This window comes from Apis cerana, linkage group LG2 (genome assembly GCF_029169275.1).
Source record: "Apis cerana isolate GH-2021 linkage group LG2, AcerK_1.0, whole genome shotgun sequence".
NCBI lineage: Eukaryota > Metazoa > Arthropoda > Insecta > Hymenoptera > Apidae > Apis > Apis cerana.
The window spans coordinates 8,756,739-8,781,060 of NC_083853.1; the positions used below are offsets into that span (position 1 = coordinate 8,756,739).

A 24,322-nucleotide genomic window follows, 5' to 3' on the forward strand; every position below is an offset into this window, starting at 1 on the left:
CCCAAGACGCTCCCCGATTCGATATTTTTATTCGATATTTACACGGCTAAACTCATCGTCGACGAAAAAAGGAAACGGATACGGCCTCTCATGATTTTCTTAACGAGTTTCGGACAGATATCGTTTCGATTTCCCGCCACGAGGATCGATAAAGAGGAGCAAAGAGAAAGAGAGAGAGAGAAAGAGAGAGAGCGGCGAAAGTTGCTCGCGCAATTTCGACGACAAATACTTACAATATCGGGCATATTTGGCCGTATAATTTTAATCCTCTTAACGGGGTCGCTCGCGTAACAGCTAATTACATTCAAGCAAGAGTGGAACGGGCCCTGTGGGACATCAAACGTGGCCACGGTAATCCAGACGTTTTAATTAGACGCCGCCGGCCAATCTTATCCGCATGATTTCGCGGGAAACCCGACCGTTTTCTTTCTCGTTTAGAAGCGTTACGATAACAAGAAGCGACTCGCGCTTAAAATTCCACCGGGGTACCCAGCCAATTCCCAATGATAATATTGTCGTGGAACCGCCCACCCTTAGCCGCCGCGTGGTAGATTTCCAAGCCGTAAGCCGATCTTAGAGACGATTCAATTAGCCGATCCCTGCGTGAGAGAACGAGTTACACGCGACTGCCGAGGTACAAGTTCGATTCTAATCTGCGTTATGCACGCTTGTGCGCGCGTAGGGGAAAGGAAAGGTGTGGAGAGAGAGAAAGAGGTACTCTGTCTCTCTCTCTGTTCGCGCAGCCGACGAACCGACGCAGTTTTATCCCTTCGAATCGGTATTGCCACCCGATCAGGCCGGATTACCCTCATAAAACAACAATTACAGGGGAGAGAGGGCTTTTAAAACGCGTTTCCTCGCGCTATCTCATTTCAGCTGTTAAGTTCAGCTGCGGGTTCAACGAGCTTTGCCCCTTCGCCGGTTATTTATCTATTTCAATTTCTGTAATTAAATCGGTCTGTCTGTTTCGATCGAACGGGAAACGATAGTCTTGCAAGTCTTTCTCCTCGACTTCTCTTGCTTCGCGGTTTAAAATGGACGGATTGTTTAAAATTATTCGTTTGTAAATACTGGATATTTTTAAGATATGTATATATATGCGTCGAAATTTGCTCGACTATGAGAGACTATCTGTAAACGGGGAGAAAGTTATTGCCGCGCTCTTGAATTTTTCCCGAAATATAAAGAGGAGTAGATTTGAGTAAACGCTTTGTGAATTTAAAACAAGTCACTGTGATGTGCAGGCGACTGCTCGCAATGGAAAGAGAAATTGACGTTGCCAGACTTGAAAGAACTTTGTTATTTTTCGAGCGTATAATAAAATAATCGAGGAAGAGTTGATTCGGCTCGGCCCGGATGGAACGCGAATATCGTCGAAGAAATTGAAATTTTTACTCGCGAGCAAGCAACCGCGGCAGCGATAAAAAAAAAGAAAAAAGGAAAAATACGTTGCATCGATCAAGAGGCGAAATTTAAATGAGAATCGAATAACCGCAAACAAATTGTTCGTTTCATTTCCCGAACTAATACAGGCCGATTGCGAGGCGGGGCGAGTGCAAAGTCCGATAAAATTCGCGGGTCGAATAGTTTTTCCACGCGTGGGGTGGAATTAATTATAAAGCGCGATACGGGGATTTTATAATGCGAATCTCGCTGAACCTCGTATACATCCGCGAAAGTTAGTTTAGTCGGGGAAAAAGCCCGAGGCTATCGAATCCGGCGTGCAGTTACCTTTTCATTAGCGAAACGAATGAGATTCGACGAAACTTTCCTTATTTCGCGTTAGCGCGGTTGCTTCGCCCGCCACATTAAATCGTCGAATCTCGGCGAATTACCGGGCCATCTCTCGTGCACGACGATTAAATTAATCGGGAGCAACGGATAACGGGCAGGATCGATTAATCACGGGGAAAATCCGGGGAGAAATCTCGGATCCCGGCCGGGTCTCGGTCACGTTTCGCCAATCATCGAATCGGTTCGCATCCCCGAGACCCGGCGTGATTCGCGTCCGCAAACAAAGAGTAGAAAACGCAGGGGCATCGAGATTCCGCTCGATAAACAAAGAGGAAATGGAGAAGCAAAAGCTTGGATCGGTGAACGCGGTTTCGGGGATGAATGAAATTTTACAATTTAAACCGTCGGCGAAAGACTCGCGATTTTGGCAAGCTTCCATCCCCGACCGAGACCGAGACAACAACCCGCTAGTCCGAATTTAACGGGCGAGGGAGGGGAGGGAATTAAGTGCCGTGTAATTCCATCCACCCTTATTTTTCCACGAAATGACTGACGGCGGTGTATAAACTTCGCCATCGTAGATTAAATAAATGCGGGGAGAAATATCGCCTCGGCCGGTCACCGCCCCCTCGTTCCCAAAACTTCTTGGCAACACGTGCCCGTTTTAATTTTTCGGCAAAACTGACCGCCAACCTCGGTCGCCACGTTCGCTAGTATATAATTCAATGTTCCTCGATGAACGAGTGGAAAAACTCGAGGAGATATTTCTCTTTTCACCCCGACATTACAAAGCCTTCGAGCAAGTTTTTTAGAAATTAATTTGCTAAAATTTTATTCGTGATTGCGATCCATGATATTTTCGATACCACGTCCAATTATCTCTCTTCTCTTTCTCTCTATCCACGGGTAAATCACGACCAGAATTGGTGCCCGACACATGTATACGCACCCATCGTATACGCAACGAAGCGTGGTCACGCGGCACGTTGCACGCACGTGCGTGCAACCGGCGACTTTTAAACGAACACGAGAGAGAGTTGACTGATTTATCCGATACTATTTGTTCTCCTCCCTATCGCCGTTCCTCGCTCGACCGCTCGCTCATTCGAAATATCCTCTTTTTTTTTCGCGACGCGGGCCAGAGGGTAGTCCCGCGAAACGAAGCTGCTATGCTACGGGAGAGTCTGGACCAGAGAACCGGTAGATAGCTACGGCGCTTGCGCATCACGAGAATCCCCCATCGGGAAATCTGTAGCAATTTTTCATTGCCCGACACGACGATGTATCCGTCTATCCCATCCACCCCCTCCTCCATCCTTCTCCAAAAAAGTGTACCTCCACTACTCTCCGCTGCTCTCTACCTGCACCCTCACAACACAAGCGCGAGCGCACTTTGTCTGCCGTGATAATGTTTTCATTATTCACTGGATTATACACTGCAAGCGTTGGCGGAAATCAGGTGGAGGGGCGGTATTACGCGACACCGTCGGCCACGTCGAAACTTGATTTACCGCGTGTACCGCACGTCGGTGAAAAAAGTCAACGTTCCGGGACACGGACAGTGGTTATTTGTGTCGAACGTTTCGTCTCGACACACTCGACGCCTTTACTTCGAGCGAGCTGAGATTCAAGAACGGTTGATTTCTTGATTTCGAAGATCGAATACGGTGAATATAGAGATAAACGCGATAAAATTCGTGTCTGTGCTTCTTTATTTATTGACGAATTGAAGAAATTGGAGAGCGGTCGAAAGCGGTCGTCTTCCGAAAGGACCCACGTACGACAAGTTTAATCGAGTTTCTTTTTTTCTTTTTTTTTTTTCGAAACGATCACCTCATGCCTCGCTCGATATTTAATTCTATCCTGTTAACGCGCGCGCGGTAACGAAACACACAATTTTTTTATTCGTACCGACCTGGTTTTTCCGCGATTCCCGTCGCACCTTTGTGAAATCCGGTTGTGTGCCCTTCTATGCAAAGCGGAAACGATATACCACTTAATGAAATTTCATCGATCGATGACGCGGAGGACACGTCGTTTCCTGAATGCAATATCGTGTCTAGCCGCGCCATCAACGTGACAAAGTACAGTATTCCGTGCGTCGGCCCGACACCGGCCAGGCGCTGATATTGACAGTAAAAAATGTATCGCGAATGCAGTGGACGATGCAATAATGGAAACCGCCAAGCGTTGAATGTTAATATCGGTGAATTAAAAAGAGGAAAAGGAGAGGAGAAGAAGAAGAAGGAGAGGGGGGAAAAAAAGGGATCGATCGTTACCCGATTGATTCTCTTGTTAGTTACGAGATTCTCTCTTCGAAGCTTTGCTTTGACGATTTTCGTTCGACGTTTTTCATTGCAAAGTAAGCTGCCTCGAGCAGATCGATATATGGATACCATCCGAAGGATTAAGGAAAATCGGGTTGACGGGCGGCAATATGAAAGGGACTCGTGCGAGAATATACGAAATCTTGTGGGTGCAAAGGTAGCTTGATTTTATTCACCCCTTTCGAGAGAGAGAAAGAGAGAGAGAGAGAGAGAAAGAGATTGCGATAGGTTTTCGCGCGAACCGTATTCTACGACTTCTGTGGTAAAGTGTGTACGATTTCTCAAAGAGCATCGGTATCTTTTCGTGTGCTATGTAACGCGTATTTTCAGATATTTTTCTTGAATATCCGTCAGATCTTGGTAGAAGAGGGATCATCGCTTTAAGGAATCATTCGCTTTACGAATAATGTTTATTTGATTTAGAGAAACGCGACTTTTTAGTTGGATAATTTCTCTTCTCTTTTGTGGATCGTTTCTCTCGAAAGAATTTTGGGGGAGGAAATAGACGAGAAAAATGATTCCTATAATAAATACAAAATCAGTGAAACTTTTTCTTCGCGAGGAAACCTCCCGATCTTGAAAATATCTTATTAACGACCGACAATCGACAGCAACGTGTTTTCAAAGCATTACACCGTGCTCTACACCATCAAGTTCCATAAGCGAACCGACTGTACTCGTTTCGATTTCGCTTTACAGAGAGAAGTTTTCACAAGGAAGGAAGGAAGGAAGGGCAATACTGTTTCTCCCCGAAATAGGTCGCGTAATTGGTATACGGAATAACTAACATTCGGCGATATCTCGCCCTCTCGCGCTCGATCTCCGCGTTTAGCTCCTCTTTATTTCCCTCCAACGACGCTTTCAATTAACGCCCCGTCCCAAAGGGCAACTAATTTTCGTCCAGACGTGCGATCGAGCTCGCAAAGACACGTTCGTCCAACCGATTTGACACCGTTCGATACGTGGTTCCACGCGATGCCCTTTGACCTCCGATCGACGAAGGTCGTTCCATCCTTTCAGCCAGAGAAGCAGGAGGGAGGGAGAAATTAACGGAGGGAATATTTCGCGGAGCGAAATTATCGAACTTCGACTTTCCCATCTAGTTATCGTCAGTTTCGTCGACGCGGAAAACAAGGAAACAGGGATGTCTGGAACTGACCGTGTCGTTTAAATCCCATCCCCCGCCCCCCTCCCCCTCGTCCTCCTCTCCTCGCTCTTTTCTTCCACCCCATTTTTTCCCTGGAAAACTAATTTTCTCGCGGAACAATGCCCTCAAAGCCGGGTAGAACGCGTCGATCAAGCAACCTCGCAGTCCTCGAATCGGAACGAATCGCGTCGGGAAACCGATTGGATCGAATCCACTTGGCCGCCTCGATAATTATCGCGCGATAAATAAGAGCAACGCCTCTGGATCCGCGGCGTGAAACGAGGAGAGGAAGGAAAGAGAGGGAGGGGGCGCGGAAAGAAACGAGGGATACGGAACGGAACGAATCGGTCGGAGGAGAGGGAGGGATTGGCGAGGGTCGGGACAACAAAGAGCGGAGAGGCTGCGGTTGCCGGTGAACGTAGCTTATTACAAAGGTCCCTCCGCCGCGATTCCATCCGTGCGCCACCGGTTGCACTCCCGTCCTCGACGAATCCTCGCTCGATTCACGCCACGATTGCGCCCGGTTGAACGAACGAGTTCCATCGAAGGAGAGAATGGAGCAGCACCGTATCGAGATTCGAGGCGGTATCCGGTAAATTCGGGGAAACGGGAGAGCGTCTAGGAGCGGTCGTTCAGGAAACGGTTTTTAATCGAGTGTGAAGCGAACAAATATCAGGTGCCTTTCCCCTCTCGAAGCCTCGAGAAGGGAGCATAAAAGAATGGGGGAAAGGAGAAGGTGGTGTTTGTATCGGAGCCATTTCTGAATCGGGGATCTTTTTTTTCCTTTTTCTTCTTCTGGAGCGGTTAATTTCCCTCCCCTTGTTTTCAACCCTTCTACTTCACGAGAGGGAGTCGGTCGTTTTATTAATCGGGACGGACAAAAGGTGATTCTTCAAGAGGAGACCGACCAAATAAACGTGCGATTCTAAAAATGTCAGAATCGATTCGAATCGTTCGAGATGAATCAAATGCACCGCTACCTGCCTCCTATGAATTACTCGAATTAATTAGTGGGATATACGTGGTGTATTGTAATTCGATGCTTGCGAATAAATTGCGGGAGATAATGAGCGATGGTGTGGATGGTCGAACGTTCGGTTTATTTACAACTGACAAACAATCCCCACCGATTCTCCAAGTTTACTTCCCCAAGATTCCCAGATCAATTTACGCAAGAGAAAGTCAAAGCATCCGATATTATTTGCGCCAAATCAGCGTGTACACTTGCATAAGTATTATGCACCCTCCTAATCCCGAGCATCGCAAATAGAATCTCTGACGGTTGCATGGTTGCAACTTCTCTCGAAATGCAAGCTTATTGGAAGTTCAACGAATAAAGGAAAATTGAACTTCATCAAACGTATTTCAAAATTGTATCCACATTGTACAAGATGATTCTTAACGATGCCAGGAACCGAACTCAACACTGCACGTGATATCCGCGTTTATCCCTGAACAATTAAATAGATTCTCCTCCCAATAACAGACGCACTCGAATATCTAATAATGCGCTCGAACGTTTAAATCCGTTTCAAGAAACTTGCCTCGAAGAGGTTACCGATTAATCGTCCGTTGAGAGACTTTGAGCAACGTTTCCAACTATTCGACCGGCAAGAAGTTGGTAATTACCAATTATCCACCACCGAAATTGGTACCGAGGAACGGGGTAATAGAGGGCCGATTCCGACCGCTATTAACGCTTCCAAGTGATATGCTTCCTCGTTAAAGTATAATTTCGCAGCAGGCGCCTCCTCCCCCTTCTCCGTTCTTGTCGCGTTCCATTCTTTTCCACGCGGTAACGAAATTTCGTCCAATTATCGTTTCATTTAATAAAAGGCAAGGGGCACAGGGTGGATTGGATACATTGGACGGTGGTACAATTCCGTGGCGTAAGACGACACGTAGCCGGCGAATAAAGGTGTAATTATCGAAACTCCCGGACGAGAGTTGGCTAAACGCTCCGCTTTTAATGAAACTTTAAGGGGGATACTCTCGGCTTAATTGCGGGATCGTTTCGAGTCTACGCTCCCTTTATCGGTTTTGTCATTGATCTCTTGGTTCCGTGTCGATCCGTTCCGTCCCAATTATCCTAATTGCGCCGCGCCCTCGAGATTTCGCGGGATATCGCGAGGCGGGAGATTTGAATAACTCGAATAACTCGGTTACCGATAAATGTTTGGAGGTAAACAAGGAGGTTGCTCTTATTAATAGTCATGATGAGTAAAAAAAAAGAAACGTTGGAGCGTAAACGTCGTCGGGTGCAAATCGTTTCATCTCAAGTTTAAAGGAAAAGTATCCTATTCCTATTGTCGAGATATTACGTTCATCGAACTCGTTGAATCGCAACGTTATTTTCACGTGGATAGAAACGTTTTCGGAATAGAAATAGCGTGTCGATGTAGAGTTTATTTATGATTGTATTTATCGGTTTTTTGATCGCGAATGATGGATAGATGGAAAGTGAGAATCGGCGATCTGCTCCCACAGCCTTACCGGTTTGTCGGTTCTAATTATGACACGATCCTTTCCTTTCAAGGACAAGAAGCACTTGGTTAACTTGTTTTTCAACCGAGTTAAATCGATCCCATTAAATAGCGAGCAGCGATCGAACATGTTTCATTATACGAAGTATTAAGAAACTCGTGAAACACGTTTAAAGTATAGTTTCTAGACGCTAAGACGATAGAGAAAGTTGGTGGTATAAAAATATCGGATAAGGCTTGTTTCTCAAGTTACAAGCAATTTTAATTTTCCAATAGAAACATCTGCCCGTAAATATAACCGGCTTAAACGTTTCTCATATAAACATTCAATTTTAAATTAATTTAAAAAATCGATCTATCATCGATAGAGATCATCATGACCAATATTTTTCCGGATATAAACAAATTCCGTAAAATTTATTTTAATAATCGAAATCTCCATTAAGAATTAAGAAAATTTTACAACTGTTGCAATTTCGAAGATTACAATTTCCTGTCAACGAATAAATGATCGTTAGAATTTTAAAACATTGTTTATATTTGGAATTCGTTGTGGAAAAAAGAAAATAATTTTTAATCGTTTTCCGTCTCTGCTCTTGTCGCTTACTCGGATTTTTCGCTTACATCTCGTTCCAAATTTCAGACGTGATTTCTGAAAATGCATACTATGCTTTTCCAGGAAAAAATATAGGTCATTGGTCCATTCATAATCCTCACGCCATTTTATCGTGGAAAATTTAAATTCTTGTATCTTGAATTGAGATATCACGAATGAAACAAAAATAATTTGTATTAGCAATGGTTTCTGAACGTATTTTGATTGACAAAATTAATTAATCCCTTCCCCTCGTATTTTTACAAATACGAGAAATCAAAGTTTCATTCGTGACTTTGCAATTTTCTATTACATATACGATAATCTGAAATCTATTGATTAAATGATCGAGAAAAATATTTGCCGAGAATAAAAAATGAAAAAGAAAGACAATGTTTTACATCCTCTTTTTTTTTTATTTTCATTCAAAAAGTAGATTATGAATTTCCACGTGCAAACGTAATATTCAGCAGAAAAGTGTAATGAACACACAGGTCTTTGAGGAGTCAAAGAGTTTCGTAATTAAAGGTTGGCTGTCCGCAGTATTAATCTCGTTCAACATTCGTTTCCCACGTTTATTTGTCGCGTATCACCGTATCCCGCAAAATTCCAGTCACGGGGAATCGCCCCAACACTTTGAAAGAGTTGACCGCGAAAGTGTGTCGAGCTAGTTGAAACAAACTGACACGCGCGTACCCCAATTAAAACTTTTTCCCTTCTTTCGGAATATACATATATATACGCGGGTATGTGTACGTGGATATACGCATACATACCCGCTCGCGATAAACAGATTCTTTTTATTCGGGCCGTGGTAAACAGAGCAAGCCCGTGGTAAACTTTTAAACCGGTTATAATTAGCTCAGATTTCCGTGGCCCCGACAAAAGATGTTCAAATTTAATATTTAACACTTCCATCGCCCTTACGCTCGTACCTTACCGCCATTAATTAAAATCTTCACCCGTTATATCATCGCCCGGCCATCTTCTTTCACCCTCTTTCTTTTATTCCGAGAAACAAACTTCCTACGAAAATCTAATTCCGTAAAGCGGTTTCATCCACAGATGCGGAAAACCGTGTCCATCCCCCTCCCCTCCCCCGGAGTTTTAAAAGGAGAGAAAGAATAATAGGAGGGAAAGCCTAGGTGAAGGCAAAAAAACACTCGAAGAATTCTTCCAAGGGAAGAAACGTTTAGCTCGGTTCGCGTGCAAGACAAAGGAGAGAAGCAGGGGAAGCGGAGATAGCCGTGAAAATTGAGAAAGACGGGGTGGAGGAAGAGGAGGAAGAGGCGAGGATAATAAGATCGGATCGGCCGTGAGGTGGGTGATTAAACGTGCGTTAAAACCATATACCATTTTTTTTTTTGCAACACGCGTTCGAAAGATCGCATCCTTGTGCGCAACACGAGAGCCTCCGCTCTCACGCGCACGACGTGTGCGTGAATGGCATCGAGGTGTTTGGTTTCGTGAGTAGTAGTAGTTCGAAGATGGCAAGTTCACTCGATCTCGTGTCGGACAACCTGTCTGTCGTACCTCAAAATCGACTCTCGTGAATCCTCGGTTTTGCGAGAGATTCGATATTCTATTTATCGTATGTTGGCTAAACGAGAGAAAATTTAGAGCGACTCTGAAAGATATTAGAAAAAAATTGAATTTAATATAAAATATTAAAATTCGATGAAAAATTTTGATTAACTCTGGTTTCAAGGAATCGGCTATAAATCGAACGTCGCGATTCTATTTTCGAAACGAGGAATGAAATCACGAAAATAACCACGACGTATGTGCAGATAGAAAATACCGATTGATTCTTCGTTCCTTTCATCGATACGAGAAAAGCCAGCGAGGTACGAAAGGTCGTCCGGTCGACGTGACATTAACAAATTGCCGTTTTAATGATCGAACGTTCTCGCGTAATTAGGAAGAAAGCGACCTTTTCTTTAACGCAGAGACATCGGCAGGGTCTTTCCCTCCGGCGGGCATAACAATGACGCAATAATGGGCTGGCGTGGCAAACGCTTAAAGCGGGAACCGGTTTTTAGCCAAGCATGCAACTTGGAGAGCCGGCCCCGTCGGTAGTTTGTATTATTTGCCACTGCGGAGTGGCAGTTCTTCTAATTGGACTTGGCTATCTGCGAATCTATATTGCATTCCCAACCACCCTTCGGCTGGCCGGACGTGGCTCACGGAAAATCGTGTTTCGACTATCGCCACGGCCCGTTTAATTCTGTAAAAATACCGCGACGGGACAGTTTCTAGCCCCGATGCAGCGCCGGCAAAACAATATCAGATTAGCGAGCCGAATGGAATATCGGCTCTCTCTTTCTCTCTCTTTCTCTCTCTCTCTCTCTCTCTCTCTTTCTCTCTCTCTCTCTCTCTCTCTGGATATCGGCCGCGAACGGAGTCGTTTAAACGGGGAGGCGTTCGATTCTCGCGGTGTATTTTCTACAAGTAAGGGAAATATCGTTCGGTTGTTCGTTTAACTTTCTACAATTCTCCCTCTGTAAATATCGAATATGGTAGTAAAATATTGAAAAATTGTCAGTTCGTTGAACATCAATCTCTCTCTCTCCCTCTTTCGATTCCGATGGTGGAAATACGCGTCTCAATCCGGAACGATAAATTGAATTTTAAATCATCGTACACTCGAGCGAAAGAATAATTCCGTACGAGGAATTGGCGGGATCCGCGTCGAACCGATTTAACGAAGCTTGGATTTTACGAGGCAAGACAGCCGATTAATTAAGTAAGAAAACGTCTCCTTTGATCGTTTAAACAAGCTCCATCATCCACCACCTGACACACATTTCCCGCTTTCGCAACCCCGTTCCGATTAAACGCGAACCGCCCACTCGTCGCGGTTACCGCGATCAAAAGGAAGTTAATTCAAGTATGCGATACGACGTATCCGCCCCGCGGTGTACACGCGCATACACACACACACACAAGGAGGGACTGACGCCTAGCGTGTGTGCATGCTCGCGACACGTAACTCGTTCGCCTATTACGCTACCTTTCCTCGATTACCCCCGTCTCCCGGAGAGAAAACGCGACCATTAAGCGCAGCCACGACGACACCACCGCCGTCTTCTCTTCATCGGGGACGTCGTCTCCACGAGATTACGCCGCGTTGATATCCCACCCGCCGATGTGTTATCCGTCGAGGAATCAAGACGCAGTTGCCAACTCGTATCCTCCATCCGCGAAAGCATCCGCTATCCAATTTCCAACGAAATTCGCGCTCTTCGCCTAACTCTTCGCCCTGTTATCGCCGTCACAAACTACACCCTCGTACTATCGCAACCACTACGACTATCGCCGATATCCATTGGCCCGCGAGCTCGTATACGGGACCGTGGAACGTCGGCGCGGATCCGCGGACCAACTCGTCGCCTATTATTCGAACGGTTATTGGCACGATAGCGCGTATCTGCGCGCCGTACATCACGGGGCAAACTCCACGCTTGTCATCCTGATTTTGGAGGACGTTCCGCCACGCTGCTGCGTAACAACCCCCTTTCCTCCGACTACTCTTTCTCCCCCCATCCGCCTCCGTTCGGCATGCCCCGCCATTCCACCGTTCACCCTCAACCTCGACAACGTACGCCGCGCCCAGCCCTCCCCCTCTGCCACGACTCGCCGCATAAATGTATGTTTCCAGGATTTCTGGTTGTCCGCCGAATGAATTATGGACGCTCGGCGACCAACGCCCGATTGCGACGCCGAGATTGCGAGATCGAGGGGGGTGGAAATTGCCGGAGAACGAAGGAAAACTGGGGGAAAAGCGGCACGATTAACTCGTTTAAAAAAAACGGGGGAATTTCTCGCTGTTTCTTGTGCTGTTCATTTCTTGCTCGACGAATAACAGTTCTTATTTCTTCTAACCGTCTCGTCTCGACGAGTTTGACGGCGTTATCTGGACAGGAGATTGGGGAGAAACGAGCTGACGCGTGCGAAACTGAGATGAATTCCGAAATTCGGTCGGGGAAACTTTTTTTTTGTATCTATCGTGCATGTGATAATTTCAATTTCGTGTTCCGAAGAAATTTGTTTCTTGATCTCGTTCGCCTTTTAAGAAGATTATCGTTGGAAATTATCGAGTAATTTTCAAGTTACTTCGCGAGGCCAAGTTATAATTGGATCTCGCGCTCGCGTAATTACCGTATTCAGTTGCATACAAGAGGTCGCGGGTGCACTATTTGCCAATTACTAGTCGCCATGCCCAGTTATAATGCAATAGATACGATTGTAATCTCGATACTGTAGAGAAATCGATACTAATATCCGTCTTTGTTTACGTAAAATGTTAACAGCGCTGTTAACAATTGTGCGACTTAATTAAACCGCTAATCTTCCGGCGGAACGGTTACGTTAATCGCCGGGCAAATCCGATTCTCTCCCTTCCCAAGAATGAAAAATTAGAAAGGGCACGAACCTTTCTCCATCCTTTCGACGCGCGTGCGCGAGAATCGATATTATACGATACGATTCGAGATATCTTGCACGAAGATTCAAAGTATTCATTCCAAAATTCTCTCTCCCTCTCTCATTGGAAAATTAATTTCTCCGTTCGCGTGATCCCAGCTCGCCTTCAAAGCCTGACGTGTATCGGCAAACTTCTCGACTTGTAGGCGTTAGCATCTCGGAATTCAGGGATGGTTTGAAACGCGAAACTTCGTGGCCCATTTGGCTCGTTTCGAATGGCTCACGGGGGGAGAACCGGAAGTCTCGAAGTGCCGAGACGTTTCCTCCGGCCGTTCCAACGTGCTATCGTAATACGAGCATAAATTCAGTATCGTTTTCGATGCACGCAATGCGCCTCCACGATTCCACTTTCGTTTCGAAATTTCCGCCTGGACGAGTACTTGGATTCGCGGTTGTCAGCTGTGGCTGACGGCCGATTACAGCCTCGCCAAGTTGTTACGCATCGTCGATTAGTTTACCATTATTGTTTAGAATTGAAAGTTTCGAAGACGAATAACAATATTTTATTCTATTGGAACGATAGAAATTTACGGATATTAATATCATTTGGACGATCGAGAAAATAGATGGATGTAAGTAGAAACAATATCGCATTAATCGGGAAAAAACATTTCGGTGTAAATTCTCGCCCCAGAACCTGGCCAAACCGACACTTTTCCCTTTGATCTTTTAAATGCCTCTTTACAAGGGGATGAAAGGGGAAACTTTTCAGCCGTGCCTCCATCCAACGTGAACTCGAAGTTCGGCCAACGCGACACAGTCGAAAGAGTTATGCCGTTCTCCGCTAATGAAACAGAAACGACAAAGGAGACAGTGGAGCGCAATAACGAAGGACTGTACACACTTATAACCGAAGTAGTTGCTGCTTTCTGTCACAACAATTCGCGGAAACGGGGTCGTGGAGTGCGGGGTGGTATCCTGCGAGGGCCACTGTTTGAAATGATCTCGACACCCAAGCCACGAGTACCTTCTCGAGCGAACTTCGCATCCTTGTTTTCGCAGCATTTCCAGCCGAGTAGGGAAGGGACTGATTAATCGTGTCGACCGAGCCAACTCTGCGACTGGACAATGCAGCAGAAATATCGACATCTCTGCAGCTTCTATTCGAACATGGACCGCCAGACATACCACCAGAGAACGGTGCCACCGCAAACGACGCTCGATCTATATGGGACTATATTCGAAATAAATACCGCGCCCTTTTATCCTTTTACGCGCGAAAACCTATAGAGGGAAAAATTTTGCGAGATATTCGTCTCGATCGTAACGGTAACGTGTTTAGCGCGGGGAGGGGAAAAAAGGAAGGAGATAGAGGAACGAGGGAAGAGGTGCGACGGAGGAAACGTTGTTCGCCTATGAATAGTCGCGCATCTTTTAATAATACATAAACCCGCGGTGGTGGAAATGGCGTTTTTTTTTTTGAGAGCATCGAAATTGCAGGAGGGCTGAAATGTTGGCGAATCCTTTGAGGGTGGTAAGAAGCGCTCCTCGAGCCGTGAATAAATAAACAGTCTTCCGCGAATTAACTGAAGTACCCACTCCTGGTCGTGGCCGGGTATTCCAGCCCTGGAGAGTACTAACGAATTCGTGGTAAACAGAGAAAATTGCTGGTAAATCTCACCGAAGAGGTAAAATGTGCTCGAGGATCGAAATGGTGGAGCAGAAGGAGGAATGAAAATGAGGGGAAGGGGAGGAGAAAGAGAAAGTAGGGGAAAAGGAGAGAAAGAAAAAAAAGGGGAGGAAGGAAGGAAGACACGGTGAACTACTTTTCGTTGGATATCGGTCGGTTTCGCCTTGTGGAAGCGTAATCGGTGTTATGGCTCATATCCAAAACGCGTTAGACGGATAAACGGATGCTCCAAACCGTCCTCGGTTTCGCATTAAATTCGGAATACTCGAGATACGAAAGGGATACGAGAAATGGAGAGAGAGAGAGAAAGAGACGTCCTCCTCCTCGTAGCGGCACGCTTTAAATCGTGCTTTCCTGCGAATCGTAACATTCTCGAGTCACAGGAATCCCACGCTCAAGAGGAAAAATCGAGGAGCGTGCTCGTTCTCGCGCAGAGAAGCGAGAAGCAAAAGTTGATGCACGGGCCATTGAGTCGAAATTCGCGCTCTCGCTCGGATAGGAATGTCTTCGAGTTAACTTCGGTTGACTTCTCGATGGACTATCGAGAACGATCGTAAGTGACGACGACTCTTTTTTCCATTACGCTGCACACACTCGTGGAAAACGTTTTCTTTCCATTCCTCGCTTTAATACTCCTTCTTTTAATTACCTTTTATTACCGATGAAACAGACTCTCGTTACAATGTTTCGTTCAATTTTCTCCCCGATCGTATTTCAACTTCTCTTCCAATTTGAACCATCACTCTGCATCACACATTATTACGTGGTGAATACGCGTACAAGAAGCTTTGCTTCTCTCCGACGAATCATTCGTCCTTCGAATGCGATAAATTTTCGCTCGCGGTTTTCTTTAACGAACAAACACTTTGTCCACGCTTTGTCTACACAACGCTTCAAACATTTATATCACGAAACATTTATTTCGGTCACGGATAATAACAGCTTTCGCTCGCTCGGAGAAAAACTGAAATTTAACACTACTTTCGTTAACTCTTAGCCAATCGATTCATAAATAATCGGGGGATCTCTCCGTTCAGAGATCGCGCAATATCAAAGAGTTCAACTTTGCTATTTCTCATCGCGTTTGACGGATCTTGGTGGCTCGATGATCAGCTTCCGAGACAAAGATCCTCGAGTTGGAGTCGCGTTTACCTGAATTGCGGCGAAGCAGCCGGGATTCAGCCCGATTTCAGCATTCACGGGATTCCTTCCTTCTCCATCCTTCCATTCGTTCCGTTTCAACCGCTGATTTCCCTTTTCCATGCCCGTTTCACGACTCACCCGAAGACCTTTTTCCACTACCACCACCATCGATGCGTCTCGCGCTTCACGCTGATTGACTAATCAGATTCCGCCGCTCCTGATTTCTCTATCTTTCTCCCTCCTTCTCCCTCCCTCGTTATCCCGTCTCGCAACGCCTTCCGGCTGATTGGACCCGATTAGGTCGCCCCGATAACCCGATTGAATTCGAATTTATGGATATTAGAAAGCGGGCGGCGCGAGTCGCGGGATTAAAGGGACGCCGCGTGACGAACGAATATTTATCGCGAGGCCGCGAGTTGTCGCCCGAGATCGAGCGGCGAGATGCAATTTCTTTGAGTGCCGCCACCGTTTCGCGATTGCATTATGCGAATCGGAACGGTGAATATAAATTTCTCCGGATTTTTCGCGCGGATAAAACTTTGCTTCGCCTCGGGAGGAAGAGATTCAAAGGGGTCTGGTCTCCCACACGATGTTTACACGATGAATGTGTTCGCAAATTCGGGTGACGATTTCGGGCCGTACATTCGCCATGTCAGAAATGATGGATCGTTGATTTGGACACAAGTATACACAAGTATTAACAAGGTTTACTTGTTGAGGATCTCGTGGACGTCATACGAAGATATTTTGATATTCACGAGAATATATTAGAAATGTAATAACAGATTCGATGTTTCGATTTTTGAAACGAATTCATGTAGGCGAGACGGTTTCCATTAACGGTTGATCGAGCTTACGCTACATTTCTTTCGCCTCCCTTCCTCTCTATCTTATTCCATTCTCCTCGTGACCCTCTTTGAAGCCGTATCATCCATTTTCCCCTCCCCGGAACAGGGTGTAGCGCGCACTTAGAAACGGCTTACAGCCGAAGCAATTAGACGGACGGGTATCCAGTTACGGCGGGCGAAAACGCTTTTGCGAAAACGAACGTTAACAGCAGGCGAAAGGCGAAACCTCTAACGAACTAGGCGTCTTCGAACGGAAAATTCGACGGGTAACCCTATAGCACGAATCCGCTTCTGATCCAGTCGTGCGTCCCACCCACGCCGGAAGATGTAACGAGCAGTGTAATAAACGCGTCGAGTAACCGGAAACCATCGCGCTCCTACCACCGCGGTCTATGTACACGATGCGCGCCGCGGTACAAACCCGTCTGGCGAATGAATAAAGGGAAATTTCTCGTGGAAAATTACAACGAATCGTTTCCCGGAAAATATTCACCCACTTTATACTATTGAATCTGAATCGAATGAATGGAATATCGAAAGAAAGGAAGGAAAAAGAAAACGTCGACTCGGTTTGATACACAGGGGTTAGGAACGAGTTTCGAGTCAGGTGTTTGAATCATCCGCACTTTTCATCGGAAATCTTGGTTTATTTAAGGGGAAACAAACCGTGCTCTGATCACCTATTATTTAACAGGCGCGCAGGATTCCGGAGTGACGGAAAAAAAAGTCGCGACGCGGGAAAAGCGGGAAGGGGAGGGGAGGGAGAAGCGAGAAGAAGAGAGAGAACGTGATTCGGTCGCTAAACAAGATTAAACGTATTTATACGTTGGTGCGTGGAGGATTTGGAGCGGGTGGAGGGGGGTTGGACCGAGCCACCCGAGCACGAGCTACCCCCTGCAGGAAACGGACCAATAACTTGTCCACCCTTCCTCCGCACCTGGCCGGTGATTTTACGATCGACATTTACGAACGATCCGGCGTACCGAAGTGGAAGTTTACGAGGCCGATAATACGATCGATAACGTCACTCTTCGTCAGAAAGTTGATAGACACCCGTAACCAGGAATTCAATCCCTCTTCCAGGCATCCTCTCCTCTCGAGTTATTATAATCAAATTTGTCGGATACGACTGACTCTGATCCAGGGGGTTAAGTGATCGTGGAAAAAAGGAATGCGATTGGATAAAAAATAGGATAAAATGATCCAAGATATTCCGTCGCGAATGATAAATATCCCATTTGAATAATAAAAATCGGATTAGAACGTTTAAAACAAGCGAGTAAACTTTCCCCCGCAAGATCGATATTTGTGGCAACGATTCTTTTCCATTAACCAAAAAAAAAAAGAAAAGAAAATTAATAAAAATTCCCGCCCGATATTAGACAATTCGAAATTTCACCGCATATGTTCCAAGAACGGAATACGAATCGCGAGAAATCACGCGACGAATATAAAAAAACCGGAGGAATTTTATCAGGATGGAAGAATGTAAAGTTTCGATTAATTTTCTCCGATTAAAGGATATATTTCAAACGGTGGAATTCAATTCGCGAAGGAATCCCGACGTAATACGAATCGAACGAACGGAAAAAAAAAAATCTGTAAATTCGAACGATTCGAAGCGACAGAGGAGGCGGACAAAGCGGTGGCTCCGATTAGTAACGAACCCGCGGAAGCAATATTAATTTGTCATTGGCTGCCCGACCAAATTTTCCTCGCTCGCCCGCTCCTCGCGCCTCGCCTGTGTACGCGCCGCGGCCTCCGCTGACGTTCCAAGCTTCGCCGCGCATTCTGCATTGGTAATTACTAAAGTAAACGCAGCCGTTTACCGGCCTGTTTGCTATCGTTTACAGCGGATGACGGCCGCTCGATCGCCCCTGGTAGCGAAGCGATTTCTCGCCCGTCGCCGATTTTACTCGCACGTATGCACATACACGCGCGCGTATGAGTTCGGTAGGCGGAAGGATTCTAATTGTGATCGTTTGAGCGCGTTCACAAAGTACACATTCCGTTTGTCACGAGTGGATGATAGATGGCCGCGGCGGTATAATTTAACCAGGGTAGGTAGATAGGTAGGTAGGCAGCAACAGTCTTTTTACGTCTGTATTTCTGAACGATCCGCTGAATACCCTTTCACCGTCTGGTTAATGATGATGGAGGATATCGCAGAGGTGCAGAGATAAGCGGAGTAATACGATGAATGGTTAATTGTAAAGAAATTTATCGTTACACGCGTAGATTAGACGCGCCCAGGATGGATGTACGTGCGAAATTGTTACTTTCGCAATTCTCGCGTTTCATCATCCCGTTATGACGACTTCTCGCTCGTCCCTCCATATTGTGGAGATCGATCTTTTGCTCGATATCGATAAGGAATATTTCAATGCACGTACGTACGTACATTTCCATAAATAATGCCCGTCTTTTTTATTATCTTCCCTATCGTTTCTCGATCGTATCGATCCAACGAATATAAAACCATATGATATTTCGTATGAAATATCCAAACCCGATATCATTCCTCCTCCCCCCCTCTCTCTCTAAGATCAAACGGGATTTATATTTATCCGAACTTGCCGCGAAGCACTTTTCGAAACGTCGACGAATATTTCAATCCTTCCATTAGAGAAATCCGCGTCTATTTATCGCTTACGATCAGGCGGAGGGAAGGAGAGAGAAGGAGGTAGAGGAGGAGATGGAGAAAAATAAGGAAGAACTGCGAGATCACCTCGCCGATAGTAATTGTCAGCTGACCGTTCTTTAATTAGCGATACCCTTGTTTCCGATTCAGCTAATTCGATTGACCGCGCGCCGCGCTCGCTCGCTAACCTTGGACAGGAGCCGGCCGCCACTTGGAAAGGTAAGAGGAGCGGGTAATCGCGGCTATCTTAACCCCAACGGACGTCTTGACATGTCAATAGGGCCTACACGAACCAATTTTATCCTTAGCTCGAGAGCCCGAGCCGATCCTCATCTATTCGCCGCCGCCTAATCTGACCTCACCTATACCCCCCGCCCCTGCATCGAGATAAACGTCTCCGCGCTCGACCACGCGCTCCCTTATTGGCGTATCGTCGGATCACCGGTGGCCCCCTTGTCACCGGCCCGATTATTTCAAACACTGGAGAGGAATACTAAGGGTGTATAACTCGCGGCGCGGCACTTTGTGCTCTCCGCGCTCCTCGCCCACCGCTCCGCGATGAATGCCGGACGGTGGACGATGGACGACCACTCGCTCGCCGACGTCTCCCCTCCTCTTCCGCGCGGTGGGGAACGTGGAATGCCGTGAAGGGGGTAAATTTCTGGTGCCGTACGGTTGGTAGGTCTACAAGTTACCAACGCGGGCCCCTAGTTACGACCCTCGTTGTGAACAGTATCGCCGGTAAATATAAATCGGGAGGATAAATCCTGGTGGGTGGTACAAGGAACGCCGCCAAGACTAAGAACCAGTTGAAGTCGATTCCTGGTTTACTCCTTTCATGGGTAAAGTTCTCTCGAAGCGATTGAAAGAATCGATTAATTAATAATTAGGATCGAGAGTGAAGACAATTTTTTTTAAATTGTATAGAGATAAATATCGTTACACTTTTTTTAAGGGAATGGCGAAATGTTAAACTGATAAATGTTAAATTGTAGGAAGAAGTTGCTCGGGGTCGTTGTTTTTCTTCTTTTTCTTTTTTTTTGATAAATTGTATTGATGTATTTTATACCCTTTCCGATTCATTAACGATGAATAATATTCGCGCGTCAAATATTCGCATATCATTCACTTGGATGAATTGTTCCGTCAGACATCTGTATTGCAAACGTGTGTACACGCATTAGCCTCGATTCAACAATCTGTTTAAACGAGAATAAGTAAATATTGGGAAATTGGTGAACATTGAATGCACTTGGTACATAGCAACGGTAATAGTTACCGATAAGAAACGCGTCAAGGTATAATGAAAACAAATTGAAACAAAAGAGAAAATGAAGTTTTTAAGTTTTAACCGATTCAACAATTCTCCGTCGTATCGTTCCACTTAACAGAGATTCCATTTAACCCATTGTCGCAATTACTCTCCCTAAGCCTCACCCGTTCTAAATAAACGCAACGAGCGTGAAAAATCACGGTTGAAAATCATCGATCCCACGGATATTTTATATCCACGTCGATGGCCTGTGACATTAAACCACGATCGCGTTATTCAGATTGCACTTAATATGTTTACCAAATTAGCCGAGATTATATCAGCCACTTGCGCGTGCATAATATCCGCCGCTCGCGGTATGCACCCCACGTATGCATCACACGGACGCTCTTACACCGCGAACGGTCGGTTTCGTACACTGTTTCTCTCACTCCGATGCGCGCACAGGGATACAGCGCGCCACCGTATGGAGCGGTGAACCCTACCCGCGCAGAAATCGGTGACGATTCGGAGCTGATCAATTGATAGAATCGATACAACGGCGTAGAACTGGTCCAAGGTATCGCGAGGGACGCGAAACGTGACCTAATACATCCGATACCGCGCTACCGTCGGAGTTTACCGCCGGGCTGCTGATACCGCTAATTAATTCGTCGACGCGCAGGGGAAGGACGAGGGGAAGGATCGACGGAGTTCGCTAATTCGCAAGATTATAACTTCTACGTGTCGGATGGATGGGTTGGAGAGGGTCGTGTTCGATATTGCGAAATTGCGTCCCCGATGAGAAACGTGACTTCGCGGACGGCAAACTACGCCCACTCATCTCGACGTAACGATTACGAAACCTTGTCCCCGCTTTTTTCGCTTTTTCCTTCGTTCACGTCGGTCACGTGTCGCTCCGATCGACTTGGATCTATCGGGTGTTTACCTCGTAACGGAGGTGCCACGTTCCGGTATCGAACAATTCCGCGCTTTATAAACATTCATTCGTGGAACGAAGATATATATGTATCATTTATTGAAACGATCGAGTCTGCTTCGCGTCGATCAAACTCCGTTCCTTTCGAATGTGAAACGCGCGCCAACAGGCAGGAATACCCTCGATGTTCCAAATGGAACCGTTTCATCGGCAAGAATTGGTAACGCGTAATTTTCATAGGTGAAAGAGGGAAGGAGAGAGGGTCGATGGAGGAATCCGAAACGTGACTCAACGTGGCCGATAGCTCGATACCAAGGGTTTGTTCCGATGCTCTGATACCAGCAATTAATTCGTCAACGTGCCTCGTAGCTACGAGACCGCTTGTTCGAAACGATCCGCTCGCGAATCGTTATTTTCGTTGGCGAGTCGCTTCGTTAATCTTTAAGGCCAGAACCTTAAATCTATCCTCGTCTTCTCTACTTTCTTCTTCCCTTTCTTTTCTTTTCTTTCTTTCTCCCTTTTTTTTTGTTCCACGAATAGCCGAATAGCCAGCCGCTCCCCGCGGAACACGCCGACTGGCCAGAAAAACATGTAATTAACCGGCGACCAGACCGCACTTCTTTCCTGGCAGGAAGTCATTATCCCCCGTCAATTCGCTTGCTCCATAGGGTAACGTTCAATTATGCTAATCCGAGAGGGGTGTAAATATAATCGTTCCACCACTCGAGTCCGCGAATTATCGCCGAATCCGTACAAGATCCTCGAACGCCGCCTCTCCTTCCTCCCCCTCGTCCCATTCGTTGCGCCCACCACTTTTGTTTTCCCGCTCGTTCGTCCACGATAAACACGGTGCGAAGGCACATCTGCCGTTGCGTCGATCGTCGGCCATCGAGACACGATTAAGACGTCGTCGATCGTGCCAACTAATGCGCGGCTGTCGATCCATCCGATCCTTAACGATCCCCTCGATCAATGGGTTTCCTTTTCTTCTTGTTTCGCAAGATTTTTACCAATCGATCACGTTGGTAATTTTATATCACGGTTATCATCACAGGTTTCGATTCGAACCGTTTTCTTTTTTTTTTGTTTTCGTTTTTTTTTTTTTTAAACATAATGGAACACGAGAGTTTCGTTCGTGTTCTTTTTTTATTTTTATTTTTAAATGCGATTTAACAACGGTTTAATAAATAACAGGAAACGAACCTGTCCGTTGGAACAATTGAAAATAGCCAATACATTGCAAAAGGCGAGTACCGCTCAATAGCCCTTACCCATGCACGAGTCCGTTCGATAAGCTAGAAACGGTCGCGTTTGAAAAAAAAAAAAGAAGGAAAAAAAAAGGAAAGAAAAAAAAAAGGAAAAACATTTATTTAGCTTACAATGGGCGCACTTACATCAGTCAAGGGAAATGACATGAAGGAGCGCGCATACAAAAGGCTGGAGACAAAGGTGGCTTGGAAACACAATGCCGGTAATCGTTCTTGATCGCTGATAGAACGAAGGCGACAGACCGAGAGCCGAGCAATATAACCTCCGCCAAGGGTAAGTAATAAACTCTCGAGAAGAAATACCATTGATAATGGCGGAACGAAGGGCGCAATGGAAACTCTCGAGGCAATCCTCGCTCTTTCTTTTTTCCTTTCTGATCTCAAACAAAAGTCTTTTCTATCGTCGATCGCAACCTCCGCGATGAGAAAGCATCGAATGTGCTATTCTTGTCGACAAATTCGCGCCATTTCCTGTTACGATACAAACTACATAGCTGAAATGGTTATTTCACGGACGATTCTTCTTTCGATTTCAAATTATATAGAAATAATAGAAATAATTTTTCTTTTTAAAAAGTAACAACGATAATTTGATAACGATATAAGGAAAAAGTATTTCGATATCCCGAGTATATATCTCGATATATTACTAATCGACGATTCGTTTCAGGACAGACCGGAAAGGAATATGTTTTCTTGCGATTGGTGGATAAAGTGGCGGAGAGGTACTCGAGAAAAACGGAGGCCGAGCACGCGTCGTGGCAGTCTTCAAAGGAAATAGCTAAGCGCAATCTGCTACGAATCGCCATCCAGAGATCGATTATTCTTCCAGAACGGAATCAAGAGTGGCTGCGCGAATCGAGCTATATATCCGGCTCTCGATCCAACCCATTGAGAACATATCTCACGTCATACTAGAGTGCCTCTAAAAGTCTCGTGGTCTCTGCCTCCTTAAACTCCTCGCTCTTCCCTCTTTCGTTTCACCGGCAGAAAATAATTTGGCATTAAGCCGAACGGCCATTCGATTCGTGGAGTGCCGTTTCTTTTGTACCGTTCCTTGATCGGCTCCTGCTTTTTTCCTTCCCCTGTTTTCCCCCCAATCTTAAAGAACGAAGATGAAGAATTCTTCGAAAAGGATCGAGGATCCTGATAACTGGAATTTTTTCCCTCCCTCCATCCTCTATGACAAATCATCGCGGACGTCTTGGATCTCTTCCAAGATCTTCCGTATACCCACCACCCCCTTTATGCCTTTGCACCTTTATGCAACTCGCCACCGACCGTCATTAGAGTTCGATCAATTTTTTCCGTCCAATTAGAGAAATCTCTGAAAATTCTCGCGACGGGCATACCATGTAATTTACAAGAACGACATACGATTCATCTGTCCTTTTTTTATCATCTGATAACGAAGAATGTGAGTGGAGACGATCGACAATTGATCAAGTATGCTGTATATCCCAGAAACCTTACCTCTACCTTATAAAATGGGAGAAATTGCCACGTTTAATAATTTTCTCCGCCAAATTTAATTTCGCAATGACTTCTCTCAAAATTACTTTCCTCCCACGTTCTAGATTGTCTCAATCGCGAGACAACCCCCGAAGCGACAATCGAACAGGTTTCTGATTTGATTTTACACGACGTACGAAGCCTATATATATGGGAAGAAGGGAGGAGAATAAAGGAAGAAATTACCTTTCGGCCGAAATTACAGCGAGAAGTATGTGCTCGCGTGCAAACGAGGCGCTAATGGCCGACGCGGCGGGGTCCAGAAGACGAGCGAATGAAAGGAGTAATCACCGTTATTGTGCTCGCACGATGAATAT

General features: G+C 45.8%; 1 protein-coding gene and 1 long non-coding RNA gene across 2 annotated transcripts in view; one reads left to right on the plus strand and one right to left on the minus strand.

Annotated features, from left to right (window-relative positions):
• The window catches only part of LOC114577396 (uncharacterized), a 60,755-nt gene extending 37,095 nt beyond the window's left edge, over positions 1-23,660 (plus strand). The window contains exon 2 of the mRNA XM_062070987.1: positions 23,164-23,660. Coding sequence (XP_061926971.1) covers positions 23,164-23,411 — 248 coding nt within the window. The 3' untranslated portion in view covers positions 23,412-23,660. The remainder of the gene's footprint in view (positions 1-23,163) is intronic.
• Positions 1-24,322, minus strand: part of LOC133665663 (uncharacterized) — a 423,051-nt gene that overhangs the window by 215,001 nt on the left and 183,728 nt on the right. The window lies entirely within an intron of this gene.